Here is a 15,297-nt window from a genome sequence, read left to right on the forward strand (position 1 = left end):
AAGTTTTTTTTTTTTTTTTTTTTTTTTTTTTTTTTTTTTACACCATGCAGCATGCTTGTTGATTGAAGAGGAGAGTTAAAACCTTGAAAAAGTTTTCTGTTCTCCATCCAGATGCTATGAACATCCAGATAACGGGCTGGATTTTTCACTTTTGGATGATGTTTGATCCTTGTGCAATGCTAAAAATAGACAGAAAGCAATATACTATTGTTGATTTTTTAAAATGATATGATGTCTGGGATTCGCTTCCAAATAATATAGGATGGAAAATATAGATGGGAGTATAATTGAAACAAGATTGTCTATAGGTTGATAATTGTTGAAGCCGAGTGATGGTATGTGGAGGTTCATTATATTACTCCAGTTTAGCTTATGTTTGAAATTTTCCATAATAAAAAAATTAAATCATACTACTTCTCCCCACCTTCACCGCTACCACTCTGCTACACGCTGCCCTATCTCTCATCTGGACTGGTGCAATAGCTTCCTAACTGAACTCCCACTTCTCCTCCCACTGTTACTCCCACCCTCTGCTTTTAATCTAATTTTCCATCAGCAGCTGGTGTGACTGATCCTGGGGGGCGGGGGGCGCGGTTAAAAGATGACCAGTAAGGGATCTCAACCCTTGGCTTGGTGTTGTCAGCACTACGCTCAGCCAGTGAGCGAACCGGCCATCCCTATATAGGATCCAAACCCATGGCCTTGGTGTTATCAGCACCTCACTCTCCTGAGTGAGCCACAGGCCAGCCTGTGACTGATCCTGTTAAAATGAAAGTCAGACCACATCCCTCCTCTGTTTGAAACTCTCTGATGGCTCTGCATTTCATTCAGCATAAAGCCAGAGTCTTAACAGTAGTCTTCAAAACCCTGCACCATTTGCCTCCTGCTCTTTACAACTCAAACCTCATCCCTTCTACACTTCCCCCTTGATCATTCCATTTCAGGCACACTGATGTTCCTCGAACCCACCAGGCATGCTACCACCACAGGACCTTTGCACTTGCTGTTCCTTCTGCCATGAATGATCCTTTTCCCTATTATACACATGGGGGAATAGCTCACGCTTCACCTCTTCATGTCTTTGCTCAAATATCTCCTTTTCAGGTAGGCCTTCGCTAACCACCTCATGTAAGACCAAACACCTAAACACACACACACACACACACACACACACACGGGAACTTTTAACCCCTTTCCCTCCTTTATTTTTCTGCTTATTACTAATCACCATCTTATTCACTATAATTTTACTTATTTATTCATAATTTTACTTATTTATTCTCTTTACTGTCTGTCTCCACTACCAGAATGTAAGGCAGGGAGTTTTGTCTGTTCCCTGCTATATCTCCAGCATCTGCCCGGCACACAGTATGTGCTCAATACGTATTCATTGAATGAATGAATGAACGCATGCATGAATGAGTGAATGGCATGCTGAGATTCAACCCCTGCCCACCTGTTCAGGTACATCTCTCACCTCTCCCCTCCTCACCCTTCCTGCCAAGGCACTTTGAACACCTGAGTCCCTGGCACACAGCAGGATCATTCATGCGTCTCAGCTTCTACCCATGCTTTCCCTCTTCCTCCTGGCCCCATTCCCAGTTGCTAAGACTCATCTCAAGCAGGTGTCTGCTGACACCACATATACCCAAAAGCAATTCTTCTGCCTGGTTTCCCACCAGGTTTCTTTGCTCTTTTTTCTACCAGACACACATCACATTGGACTCTCAGAGTCTCTTTTCTTATTTGTCTTCTCCATTGCTCTGGGAGTGCCTTCGGACAGGAACTTCATCTTATTTTGTCTTCTTAGCACAATGTCAGGCACCCAGTAGGCGCTTACTATATGTTTAGTGAATGAAACAATAATACTTGCATTTACTGAGTGCTTTCTCTGCTCAATAAATATTGTCATGATTAACCTGCACGACAACCGTATTGGGTGGGTATTATTATTAAACCCACTTATGAGTAAAGAGTGTGATGGTCAGAAAGGTTAAGAATCTGATAAAGGGCTGACTGGAATTCAAGTCTGTCCAGCTGGACTCTAGAGTTCTCACTCCTTACCCATATTATGAGCAAGTCTCTTCTCTTTCTCAGCCTCAGTTTCCCTACAACAAGTAGGAGCAGCTGGACTGATGATACATCTAACTTCAACCTACTGGGCAAGTTGCCTCCTCTAGGATCAAACTCAAGCCAATTTCAGTTTCCCAACGTCATAAAACAGAAACTCTAAAAATTGAGAATCGAAACCAGAAGTGGTTGGCTGGATGCCAGTCCTGTTAAGGTCGCTCCAGACCCTCCAGCCTCAGCCCAGTGTCCTCTTCACCCTTGCCACAGCAAGGCGTCTCCAAGAAGGGGAGCCCCAGGTTAGTTCAGTCACCCCTGAATTTCTCTCTTCTCCAGTCCTTTATCCCACAGGGGGCTGGAAGTCAGCTTAGGAGGGGCCTCCTTAAAAAAGGGGTGAGTCCCAGGAGGTGGGTGAGTGCATGGTTACATATCTGTCTCCTAGTGGTACTCTCAGGACAGAGATGGCAATGGCCCTGGATCTGTATGACATCCCAGCCTCCAGGCTGGACTCTTTCGTGGCTCAGTGGCTGCAGCCCAGGCGGGAGTGGAAAGAAGAGGTGCTGGAGGCTGTGTGGACCGTGGAGCAGTTCCTGCGGGAGGAGAACTTCCAGGGGGAGCATGGGCTGGACCAGGTGCAGGTACTGAAGGTGGTCAAGGTGAGAGTGGGCCCCTCCATCCCGCGCCAGGGCAGGGCAAAACCCAGCATGGGAGTCCATGTCACTGAGGATACTGGGGAACGCTTGCCTTGTTATCCCCAGTGCACGCTGCTGGCACCTCAGGACACCCACCTAATTGTCTACACCCCACCTAGCTGTCTACACCCCACCCACTGCTGCCTTGAGCGGAACAGGTCCAGTTGAGGAAGCTAACAATAGCTCCCATTTTGGGGTGCACTAGCCTAATTCCTTAACATATATTTGTCTCTATTCTTGCACCTTGTGAGGTACGTACTATTCTTTTCCCATTTTACAGTTTAGCAAAGGCTCAGAGGCTTAACATTCTTAATGACAAAATGCAACGCAAGGTCTTTGATTGGGTCCTGGTATGAATGAACTATCTGTAAAATAGTTTGGGGACAATTGGGAAAATTTTAATACGGCCTGGATAGGTGTAGTTTTGTGGTTATTAAAGAGAATGTCCAATTTTATTTCTTTTTTCTTTCGCTTTATTTTCTTTGTTGTTTGTCTGTTTTTACAGTTTTTTTTTTTCTTTTCTCTTTCTTTTTTTTTGGCGGCTGTTCCTTCAGGTATCCTAACCCTTGACCTTGGTGCTATAACACTGTGCTCTAATCAACAGAGCAACAGGCCAGTCTTTTTTTTTTTTTTTTTTTTTTTTTTTTTAAAAAAAGACAACCCTTGTGTGGAGAGCTAACTCTCAGTAGATCGCAAGGAGGGAGCAGCTCTGCCAAGCACGAATCCCAGCCCAGAAGCAGGTCGACTACAGCGGTTAGGCACCAGGTTCCCCATGCATGACGGACGGGACGAGGGACCGGCCCCTTTTCCGGCCGGCCGTTTCCCAGAACAGAGGGCACTCGCGCCCGACCCCTTCCCCGCGCAGCGACGCGCGTCGCGTGGTCCCAGCGGCCCCCGGCTGGGTCAATTTTATCAAAATGTTTAATTTTAATAAATGTTCATATGACCTGGATATTGGATAATATAAGGGAATTATTGGTGTCATTTTGTGGTTCTAGGGGAAAATGATCTCTCTTTTTTTGGACACAAAGGTTAAAGTATTTAGGAACAAATTTCCTTAGTGTCTGAGATTTACTTTAAAGTGGTTTACACAAAACAAATGTGGCAAGGAGTTTAGACTTGTTGAATCTAACTGCTTGGGTATATCAGTGTTCGTTATATTTTCCTTCTTTTTTTCTATATGTTTTAATTTTTTGATAATAAAAAATTTTTAATAGAGGCTCAGAGAGGGAAGGTGACTTGTCCAAGGTCACACAGCTAATGCTGGAGATGGGAGTTGAACCTGACTCCACAGCCAGGGATCCAGGCTGTCCCACTGAGATTTTTCCCTAAGTCTTTCCGCAAGCTGCCTTATGCCCTCTCCTGTACCAGCTAGGATCAAAATTCAAGAGGGTCAGGGCTACAAAGGCCCTGTAGAATCAGACATTCTCAGCCAATTCCACACATAAACATTCAGGAAACTGAAGCACGGAGGTGAGAGACGTCCCAAGGTCACATGGCAAGTTAGTGGTAAAGGTGAGACTAGAATTAGGACTCCTGACTCCCAGCCCAGTGCTCTAGTTTTCTCTCTAGGGGCAACCAACGCAGGGAAGGATTTATTTTATTTATTTATTTTTAAATTTTTTTATGTCTGGAGAATGAAAATTTTATTTGAATTTGAGTGACTTCATCAAAATTCATAAAAGACATGAAATGGTTTCCATTTCAGGCAGGAAAGGAAAAGTAGGAGGCACATAATTTTGGCTAAATTTACTCAAAAGAGAACCTGGAAGCCCTTTGTATCTCTAACGAAATGTCACTGGAGGTAGGGTATCCAGGGACATTTCTCCAATATAAGTTAAAATAGTCCCTGCTAATACAAAAGCCTTTTAGAAAAGACCTTACCATTTATTTGATAAAATACTATGTTTAAATATGGTTACAGTCACAGATTATTAGTAATTGATGAGCAGGGAAGGATTTAGAAGACTCATTCCCCAGTCCCTTCTTTGCATCCATCCCAGCATCTAGAGCCTGAGGCCGTATGATTTAGAAGTGGGAAGCCACAGATTTTGACATCAGACAGACCTGGGTTTGACTCTTGGCTTCTTGCCTTACTAGCTGTGTAACCCTGACTTCACTACCTTATCTGTCAAACCCTCAGTCTTCTCATCTGTAATTGGGGTATAACCACCATCATCACCATCATCAACATTCCTCCCTTACCAAGCAAATGGGGCAATGCAAGCTAAGTGATTAGTGCATGGTAAAGTTCAAAAACAGAAGCATCATTGTCATTTTTGCTCAAGCTTTCTTCTGGGCATGGGACACCAGTCTGACTCAGGCAGACCCTTCCAGACAACCCCTCCCCAACAAGCCTGAGAATGAAGTAGATGGAATGGGGGAGGTCTGGGATGAGGAGGATGCCACAAACTAAATGAGTTTTGGTGGCAGGTAATGAAACTTACCAAAACCACAAGCTCTTCCTGCAGACTGTCGCCACTTCTCTCCCTGAAATTACTAATTGATAGATGTACCCAAAGAGCAATAACCAATGAGAAATAATAGATTTCATTTAGACCCTAACTCTCTTTTCCTCCCACCTCCTGAAAATCTGGTGAGCTGAGCTGGCTCACATGAGTAAATGCTTGTCTTTGAATGAATTGGGCTTAAATGGGTTCAAACCAAAGAAAGTCATGAAGCCTGTTCTGGATTGTTCTTTCCTCTCCATCTGGATCTTACCACTGGGAAAGGCAGAAAGGGTAGTCTAGACAGAACCTTTAGGGGGATGTGCCCTTTACCCACTCACAGGGTGCCATCCCCAAGCCCCCCTCATGTGAGGTAGGATGCCTAGTCTGAATGCCATTGGGAAAAGAAAATAGAAAAGGAACAGGAAGAAAAGATGGTGAGTCCCCTCTTCCTCAGAAGCAGAGCCTGACTCATACACTCGGGTCACAGAGAAGAAAGAGGGGGAAGAACCACCCAGTACTTGTGTCTGATTCTTCATCTGACTCAGCCGCCTCCTGGCTAGGAAACTGTGGCAAGTTGATTAACCCCACACTGCCTCAGTTTTCTCATCTGTACATTGGGGATAATTATCACAGTACCCACCTCAGGCATGGGTGTGAGGATTAAAAGAGATGACATGCATAGTGGGCTTTCAGTGGTGCTGGACCCAGGGAGGGGTCAACCTGTGACAGCTGGATTATAATTCCTGTGCAGTGACTCCACCCACCAGGAAAGGTAGCCCACCTGAGGTCTGTCGCTTCCCTAGCAATTCCACCTCCTGACTCGGAGTGAGAAAGACGAGAGGCCAGAGAGTTGTGGGCTTTGTATACCAGAGGCAACAGGGCCTGGAGAGCGAGTCTAGAATCTCAGCGCATCCAAAAGGCCCCTTCGAAACCATCCAGCTCAGGCTCCTTCCATTACAGATGGGGAAACCAATGCCCGGGTAGCAGAAGGGATTGTCGAAGTCAACTAGATAAAGAGGAGGAAGAGAAATATACTGCTGACTTCCTGTGTGTCAGGCACCACGCCAAGCCCTTGGCATATATTATTTTTTCTACTCCTCCCAGTAACCCAGTGACTCATGGTTCCTCATTACGCTCATTTTACAGAGCTCATTTTAGGACTCAGAATGATCATACAACTAAGAAACAGGGGCAAGAGTCAAGGTCAAAGTCAGGCTGCCCCATTCCACAGCCTATGTCTCTTATCCATCAGGTAAACCCACTCCCACTTTCTAATGTCAAGAAATCACTCAGACCCCTCCCAGAATCCTCCACAACCCTATGGAATAGACATTACTGTTCATTTGGAGTTGGCATGCTCTGCAGATGAGAAGACTGAGTCTCAGGAGCAATGCAGTGTTGCATATAAGGAGACTGGGCCCTGGAGTCAGGCTACAAACTGTGAGACCCTGGGCAAGTGCCTCACCCTCTTGGCATCTCAGTTTTCTCATCTGCAAAGGGGGGATATTAGTACTACCCACCCATCCCTCAGGGTAGTGGTGAGCATCAAATGAGATAATTTGTGTGAAGCACCACAGGGGTTGCCTGGTACCTGGCAGTGGGCCGCAGGATGATGGGGGGCTCTGTGTTCTGCAGGTAGGCTCCTTCGGGAATGGCACAGTGATCAGGGGTGCCACAGACGTGGAGCTGGTGGTGTTCCTGAGTTGCTTCCACAGCTTCCAGGAGGAGGCCAAATACCACCAAGCCATTCTGAGGCTGATGTGGGAAAAAATGTGGCGTTGCCAGGACCTGCTGGCCCTTGGGCTCGAGGACCTGAGGATGACCCAGGAAGTCCCCAGTGCTCTTGTCTTCACCATCCAGACCCGGGGAATCACGGAGCCCATCACTGTCTCCATCATGCCTGCCTACAGGGCTCTAGGTAAGAGGAGGGGAAGCCCACCCCACCCACACATTTGCCCTCTCCAGGAGACCTGCAGCTCCCCCATCCCTCATTCATGGCCACGTGCAGACATCTGCATGCATTTTTTCCACCCATGCCCTGTAATGGAGGCTGGGCTACTGCAGCCGTCTTTCATTTATCATCTTTCATTCTTTCATTTATCAAAGAATTGCACATGTAAACATACGATCGCAGATAAGTGGTAGTAAGTGCTCAGATGAAAAGAACAGGTGCCCTGGGAGACCACAGTAAGGGTGCTCAGGAAGGGACTTTCTGTGGAAAGGACGTTCGGGAGGAGCTGAGACCCAGTGAGGGGAAGGAGCTAAAGCAGTACCTATGAGCGCCTCTTACCATGTAGCGTGTGCTGTGGGGGCTGGGGCCTGTCATTGTCTGGGTTTTCCCAGAGGCAGACCCTGAGACAGGATGTGAGGACAAGCAGTTTATTTAGGAGGTGATCCCACGAAGCACTGGTAGGGAAGTGGGGAATTGGAACAGGGAAGGAAAGAATTTAATACAAGGTGTATCACCAAGCAGGTCACCAGTCTGGGCAACTGGGCTTCATGCCCCTGCAGAAATCGAAGTCACAACATAGAGCATGCCTCTTCATTATTGCAAGCAGGATGCTGAAGTGTTTATCCATCAACCTCCCATCAGTCATTGGCTGAGGACTCACTGGCACTTGTTTGTCCTCAAGCAGAGAGTCCTGTGTGTTTGAAATTACCTGTATTTGCTACAGGCCCAGATGATATAGGTTTCATCTCATGTGCCAACTCCTATGAACTGTAATGGTGGTCTGGAGTTGCTTTGTGGACAGATATCAGAGATGGGATCAAACCTGAGCAGGAAAGAGAGCTGGGATGTATTAGTGATGCGTACTCACAGGGCTTCTCCCCTGTGAATATTGAGAGGTCCCAATAAATCACTCAGACAGAGATCCAAAATGTACCTTAAATAAAACTGGTGGCATTGGAGACAGCCAGGGAGCACAACAGTTCTTGAGTGGCCCAAGACATTAAAAGCCCAATGTGGGCTGTCCCGGTAAGAATCTCACAAGGACAATCCAGCAAGGCCAGCCTTTGGTTTCTGAGGATATGAGGTCTCAAGTCTCCCTGGAGAGACAACTCCAATGAATGAGCGGGCTCTCCCTGAAGGACCACTTATCACCCCGGGGCTACCTAATCCCCAAACACTCCCTTTGCTTCCTCTCTCCTCAGGGCCTTCTGTTCCCAGCTCTCAGCCACCCCCTGCGGTCTATGTGAATCTGATCAAGGCCTACCGTTACCCTGGAAATTTCTCCCCATCCTTCAGTGAGCTGCAGAGAAACTTTGTGAAACATCGGCCAACTAAGCTGAAGAGCCTCCTGCGGCTGGTAAAACACTGGTACCAGCAGGTGAGGGGCAGCCAGGACGGGAGCAGGAGAGAGGTGGAAGGAGGGGAGGAAAGGCAGGGGCCAGATGTATCATCTCAGGAAACTGCATCCAGGGGCGATAGAAGGGGGAAGAGGGGTTGAATGCTGGTCTTTTGAACTATAAAGTGAAACAATCAGTGAAGAACATGGAGAAGAAGAGAGAGAGAAGGGAGAGGAGAAAGAGAAGCAGAGAAGTAAGGAGAAAAATAGGTAATGTACAGTATTTCAGTGAACAAGTGCTTGAACAAGGTTTCGGATTCCCTACAGGCCAGCAATCAAAAAAAAAAAAGTGCTTGTAAAGTTCCAGGTACAGTCTAGTATTGGCTAATGTCAACTTCACTGAGTGCTCTGGACATTAATCACAGCAGGTTAAGGCTAAACAAGAGGAACGATTTGTTTAATTCCACCCTGCACCAATCTCCCTCCAAATAGATTGAGTTCCTGAGTAACATGATCATTATCGAGTGAACATATCTACAGTAACTACTTTTTACGTTTCACAAGTGATGTCTGCATGGTGCCAAGTGTATTTCAAAATATCCAGGGCCGGCCTGGTGGCGCACTGCTACAGTGCGCCGCTTGGGAAGCGCGGTGGCGCTCCCGACGAGGGTTCGGGTCCCACATACAGACCGGCCACTCACTGGCTGAGCAAGGTGCGGGAGCAACACCGAGGGTTGCAATCCCGTTGCCGGTCCCGGTCCGGTATGGGCGCAACACTGAGGGTTGCATCTGATGCTGGTCACGAAAAAAAAAAGACAAAAAAGGAAAAAAAAAAAAAAAATCCAGATAAATAGAGTCATCAAAACTTATGAAAGGAGGACTCAGAAACTGGTCCGGTATGGGCGCAACACTGAGGGTTGCATCTGATGCTGGTCACGAAAAAAAAAAGACAAAAAAGGAAAAAAAAAAAAAATCCAGATAAATAGAGTCATCAAAACTTATGAAAGGAGGACTCAGAAACAAACACAAAAATTACAAGGAAAGAAATGGTGTTTTCTTCTTTAAAAAAAGTAGTAAAAGAGTCAGATTTTGGAAAGACTGGCTTAGTTTTAAAAAGGGGGAAGGAGAAGTATTAAAAGAGATTAAAACCACAAAGTTACCAGACTGTTCATGATGGGAAAACAGCAACTTTCTCACGGTTGTCACATCAACAAAGATTGACATATCTTCAGATATCAGCATTGTCAAAGCCAAGGACGAAGTTGTGTTTTTTGATGGTAAGTCAGTAACTTAGGGAAAATGATCAAGGTTTTGAGTATTTGGAGAACTAGAACTAAATAGTATGATTTGTTTGTTCCTTTTTGTTTGTCTGTTTCTTTGTTTCAGCACAAAAATCGTTTTTCCTCCTGCATATGATATGCACATTTATGAGTATTTGTAATTTCCACAGAACAATATATCAGTTTTACTTCTATAGTCTACCCTTTTACTCAAGTCTCTGACCCTAAAACAAGGATTTCACCACGTATGGGTTTTTGGGTTTTTTTAGTTTACACATAATAATTGCACATATTTATGGGGTACAATATGATCTTTGGATACATGTATATAATGTATAATAATCAAATCAGAATAATTAATATATCCATCGTTTCAAACATTTGTCATTTCTTTCCTTTTTTTTTTTTTTTTTTGTGACCGGTAAGGGGATCGTAACCCTTAGCTTGGTGTTGCCTGCACCACGCTCAGCCAGTAAGCGCACCAGCCATCCCTATATAGGACCCGAACCTGCGGCTTCGGTGCTCCCAGCGCCACTGCGTTCCCGGTGCCGCACTCTCCCAAGTGAGCCACGCGTTCGGCCCAAACATTTGTCATTTCTTTGTGTTGGGAACATTCAGAGTTTTCTCCTCTAGCTATTTGAAGTTACACAATAAATTATTGTTAACTATAGTCACCCAATAATGCTATAGAACTCTAAACTTTATTGCTCCTATCTGGCCTTAATTTTGTATATGTTGGCCAACCTCTTCTTATCCCCCACGCCACACTTTCCAACCTTTGCTAACAGCTATGCTACTCTCTACTTCTACAAGATGGATTTTTTTACCTTCCACATATGAGTAAGAACATGTGGTATTTATCTTTCTGTGCCTAGCTTATTTCACTTAACATAATGCACTCCAGATTCATCCAAGTTGCCACAAATAATGGTGTATCATTCTTTTTTATGGCTGAGTAGTATTCCACTGTGTATATATACCACATTTTCTTTATCCAGTCATCTGTCAATGGGCACTTAGGTTGAATCCATATCTTGGCTATTGTGAATAAGTGCTACAATAAACATAGAAATGAAGATGTCTCTTTGTTATGCTAATTTCCTTCCTTTGGATAAATACCCAGTAGTGGGATAGCTGGATCATATGGTAGTTCTATTTGTAGTTGTTTGAGAAATTGCTATACTGTTTTCCATCATGGCTGTACTAATTACATTCCCACCAACAATGTACAGTGGTTCCCTTTTCTCTGCATCCTCGCCAGCATTTGTTATTTTTTGTCTTTTTGATAAATAGACATTCTGGGGTGTCATGATATCTCACTGTGATTTTGATTTGCATTTCACTGATGATTAGTGATGTTTTTCATATACTTGTTGGCCATTTGCATGTCTTCTTTTGGGAAATGTCTATTCAGTTCATTTGCTCATTTTTTTTATTGGATTATTTGATTTTTTGCTGTTGAGTTGTTTGAGTTCCTCGTATATTCTGGAGATTACTCCCTTGTTATATAGTTTGCAAGTATCTCTCTCATTCTGGAAGTTGTCTCTTCACCCCATTGTTTGGTTTTCTTCTGTTCTGATTTTTGCTGTGCAGAGCTTTTTAGTTTGATATAATCCCATTTGTCTATTTTTGCTTTTGTTACCTGTGCTTTTGAAGCCTTATTCATAAAATCTTTGCTGAGATGTCCTGAAGCATTTCCCTTATGTTTTTTTCTAGTAGTTTCATAGTTTGGGGTCTTACATTTAAGTTTTTAATCCATTTCGAGTTGATTTTTATATCTAGTGAGAGATAGGGGTCTAGTTTCACTCTTCTGCATGTAGATATCCATTTATTGAAGAGACTGCCATTTCCCTAAAGTATTTTCTTGGTGCCTTTGTCAAAAATCATTTGGCTGTAGATATGTGGGTTTTTTTCTGGGTTTTCTATTTTGTCTCATTGGTCTGTGTGTCTGTTTTTGTGCCTGTACCATGCTATTTTGATTATTATGGTTTTGTAGTATATTTTGGGGCAAGTGTGAGCTAACAATATAATGCCCACCAAACGGAAAGGTATCCTGAGACCAAAGAACCAAGCAGGCAACTCCATATGGTTTTCAAGGAGTTTATTGGTGTTATCATTTTATTATTATTGTTGTTGTTGTTGTTGTTGTTGTTGTTGTTGTTGTTGTTGTTGTTATTGTTGTTGTTGTTGTTGTTGTTGTTGTTGTTGTTGTTGTTGTTGTTGTTGTTGTTGTTGTTGTTGTTGTTGTTGTTGTTGTTGTTGTTGTTGTTGTTGTTGTTGTTGTTGTTGTTGTTGTTGTTGTTGTTGTTGTTGTTGTTGTTGTTGTTGTTGTTGTTGTTGTTGTTGTTGTTGTTGTTGTTGTTGTTGTTGTTGTTGTTGTTGTTGTTGTTGTTGTTGTTGTTGTTGTTGTTGTTGTTGTTGTTGTTGTTGTTGTTGTTGTTGTTGTTGTTGTTGTTGTTGTTGTTATTATTATATTGGTGGGTGGTTACTTACTATTAGTATCAATCCATCTGAGTGCTATGCAGATGCTTTCTCCACAGGAGGGGGAGAGCTGAGGCTTATATGGGACTTAGAGACAAAAGTGGAGCTATGCCGAAGAGAGAAAGGCTGCAGAAGTGCAAGATTCCCAGGCACTCCATAGCCTCCTGTCACTTATCTTTGGGGTTACTCGTGTCACTCTCTTTATCTTACAAGCATAGCATTCTGTTACTGTCCCTCCCACAGTTGCTAAGTGACTTATGCAGGGAAAAAATTGTAACTGTTGAAACTAGAGCCCTAAAGCCACAAGGATGAAATGAGTTTTGACCAGTGCACTTTTCTCTTGGTCCTGGGGGTCTCAGGAGGCAGGACTACACGCAGCCTCTGTCAGGAGTCCCTCAGGGAGCAGGGCCACAGGAAGCCATGCCAAGAGAGTACAGCAAGGTGAGTTGCTCAAGGCACGCCTTGAGCTAGGGGCTGCCTCCTGGGGAGGTGGGCAGCCAGAAACCAGACACAAAGTTCAGTGGCTTAGCACATGCACTAAGCAACTTTATTGGGTACAGGCATGTATTATATATGTTCTATCCAACTGTAAACCCCTTCCATGCCTCCCCATCTCCTAGGTAACTCAGTAGGAAGTCTGGTTTGTGGTTAAGCTTTGAGAATTTTTGCTGACTCAGTCTATTTGCATTTCTGCTGACACAGTCTAAATCCTAGAGAGCAAGAGTGCCTCTGTCTTTAACAGGTGTTCTCCTTCATTTCCCTCCAGACCAGCATTCCTACAATTTTGAAGTCGTAGTATGATGCCTCCAGCTTTATTCTTTTTGCTCAGGATTGCTTTGGCTATTCAGGATCTTTTGTGGTTTCATATGAATTTTAGGATTGTTTTTTCTATTTCTGTGAAGAATGTCATTGGTAGTTTCACAGGGACTGCATTCAATCTGTAGATCACTTTGGGTAGTATGGTCATTTTAATTATATTGATTCTTCCAATCCATGAGCATGGGATGTCTTTCCATTTTTGTGTGTCCTCTTTAATTTCTTTCATCCGTGTTTTTTTTGTTTTTGTTTTTTAAAAAGATGACCAGTAAGGGGATCTTAACCCTGGACTTGGTGTTGTCAGCACCACGCTCAGCCAGCGAGCTAACCGGCCATCCCTATATGGGATCCGAACCCAGGGCCTTGGTGTTATCAGCACCACACTCTCCCGAGTGAGCCACGGGCCAGCCCCATCTGTGTTTTAATAATTTTCTTTGTAGAGATCTTTGACCTCCTTGGTTAAATTTATTATGAGGTGGGTTTTTTTGTTTTGTTCTGTTTTGTTTTTCTTTCTTTTCTTTTTTTTTTTTTTTTAGCTATTGTAAAGGGAATTGCTTTCTTAATTTTTCAGCTAGTTCATTGCTGTTGGATAGAAATGCTACTGATTGTTGTATGTTAATTTTGTATCCTGCAGCTTTACTGAGTACATATGGTTTTTTGAAACAGCTTTTTTTATTCAGTATTAACTCGATGTTTTGTCTTATTTGACAGTTTGATTTACCCAAGCATTAAAAGATCTGTTGATCGGGCCGGCCCGTGGCTCACTTGGGAGAGTGTGGTGCTGACAACACCAAGTCAAGGGCTAAGATCCCCTTACCGGTCATCTTTAAAAAAAAAAAAAAAAAAGATCTGTTGATCAATATATAAGGACATAAAGAGCTCATATTGCATTGAGACTAAGACTAGAGTTCTATGATACTAAAAACATTAATAATTCATTTTTATCTGTAGGCTTTGTAAAGTCCTTGGAGTTGTAATTTACTTTCGCACTCAGAAGTTATTTTGCTGTTCTTATCAGTTCATCTACTGGAATCAGGGACCAAAGAACGTGCATTTTACCTCTTCTAGGTTTCACCTGTCAAATCTTAACTGTAAGGATATCAGTGATCAGAGATGCCCACGTTGGTTAATGCTGGGGCTGGCCGGGTGGCACCGCTGGTTAGAGAGTGGTGTTATAACACCAAAGTCAAGGATCTCCATACCAGCCAGCTGCCAAAAAAAAAAAAAGGCTTTTTAATGCTCATGGACTGCCAGAAAAATGTTATTTTTACTATCTGTAATGCTGGGCTGTCAGAAGCTTACATAGGAATCAAGTCAGTTTCCAGGAAAGAATTTTTAAGCATCATTTCCACATACGAAGAGCTGTCCTTGATTCATTTTTTTCCTTCACCAACACATTGATGTTTGTTTATATATTTTTTGATGTATTTAATTCAGTGCAGTTTTAGAAAAAAAATGGAACTTTCCCCAGTGTTTTGGCTGAGTTTTTAACATAAGGATTTTGTTTGGTTGGTTAGTTTTTGCGTTTTTATTATTATAAGTGTACGATTCAGTGACAATTACATTCACAATGTTTTGTTACTATCACCACTATTTCCAGAACTTTTTTATCATCCCTAACAGAAACTCTGTATCTATTTGTCTTAGTCTGTTTGTGCTGCTATAATGAAATAGCACAAACTGGGTAATTTATAAAGAGCAGAAATTTATTGCTCACAGTTCTGGAGACTGGAAAGCCCAAGATAAAGGTGCTGGCATTAGGTGGCTGGTGAGGGCTCAGTCTCTGCTTCTGGGATGGCACCTTGTTGCTGTGTTCTCACATGTTGGAAAGTGGAAGGGCAAAAGGGGGCTAGCTAGTTCTCTCCAGCCTTTTTGTAAGAGACTAATCCCATCCATGAGGGCTTTGCCCTCATGGCCTAATGACCTCCTAAAGACCCCACCTCTTAATACTGTTGCATTGAGGATTAAGTTTTAATGTGAATTTTGGAAGAGACACAAACATTCAAACCATAGCGCCATTGAACAATAATTCCCTCTTCCCCCCTCCCCTCAGCCCCTGATTGACTACTATTCTGCTTTCTGTCTCTATAAATTTTCCTATCCTAGGCACCTTATATAAGTGGAATCATACAGTATTTTTCCTTTCGTGTCTGGCTTATTTTGTCTTTTTTTTTTTTTTTTTTTTTTTTTTTTTTTTTTTTTTTTTTTTTTTTTTTTTTTAAAA

At 43.2% G+C, this 15,297-nt stretch overlaps 1 protein-coding gene across 1 annotated transcript in view; it reads left to right on the plus strand.

Moving 5' to 3' along the window:
• The first annotated feature begins 2,528 nt into the window (after positions 1–2,528).
• OASL (2'-5'-oligoadenylate synthetase-like) overlaps positions 2,529–15,297 on the plus strand; it is a 21,236-nt gene continuing 8,467 nt past the window's right edge. Inside the window, exons 1-3 of the mRNA XM_008592415.1 lie at positions 2,529–2,723; positions 6,845–7,127; positions 8,363–8,538. Coding sequence (XP_008590637.1) covers positions 2,529–2,723; positions 6,845–7,127; positions 8,363–8,538 — 654 coding nt within the window. The remainder of the gene's footprint in view (positions 2,724–6,844; positions 7,128–8,362; positions 8,539–15,297) is intronic.

The sequence above is a fragment of the Galeopterus variegatus genome, unplaced genomic scaffold, assembly GCF_000696425.1.
Source record: "Galeopterus variegatus unplaced genomic scaffold, G_variegatus-3.0.2 Scaffold7903, whole genome shotgun sequence".
Taxonomy (NCBI): domain Eukaryota; kingdom Metazoa; phylum Chordata; class Mammalia; order Dermoptera; family Cynocephalidae; genus Galeopterus; species Galeopterus variegatus.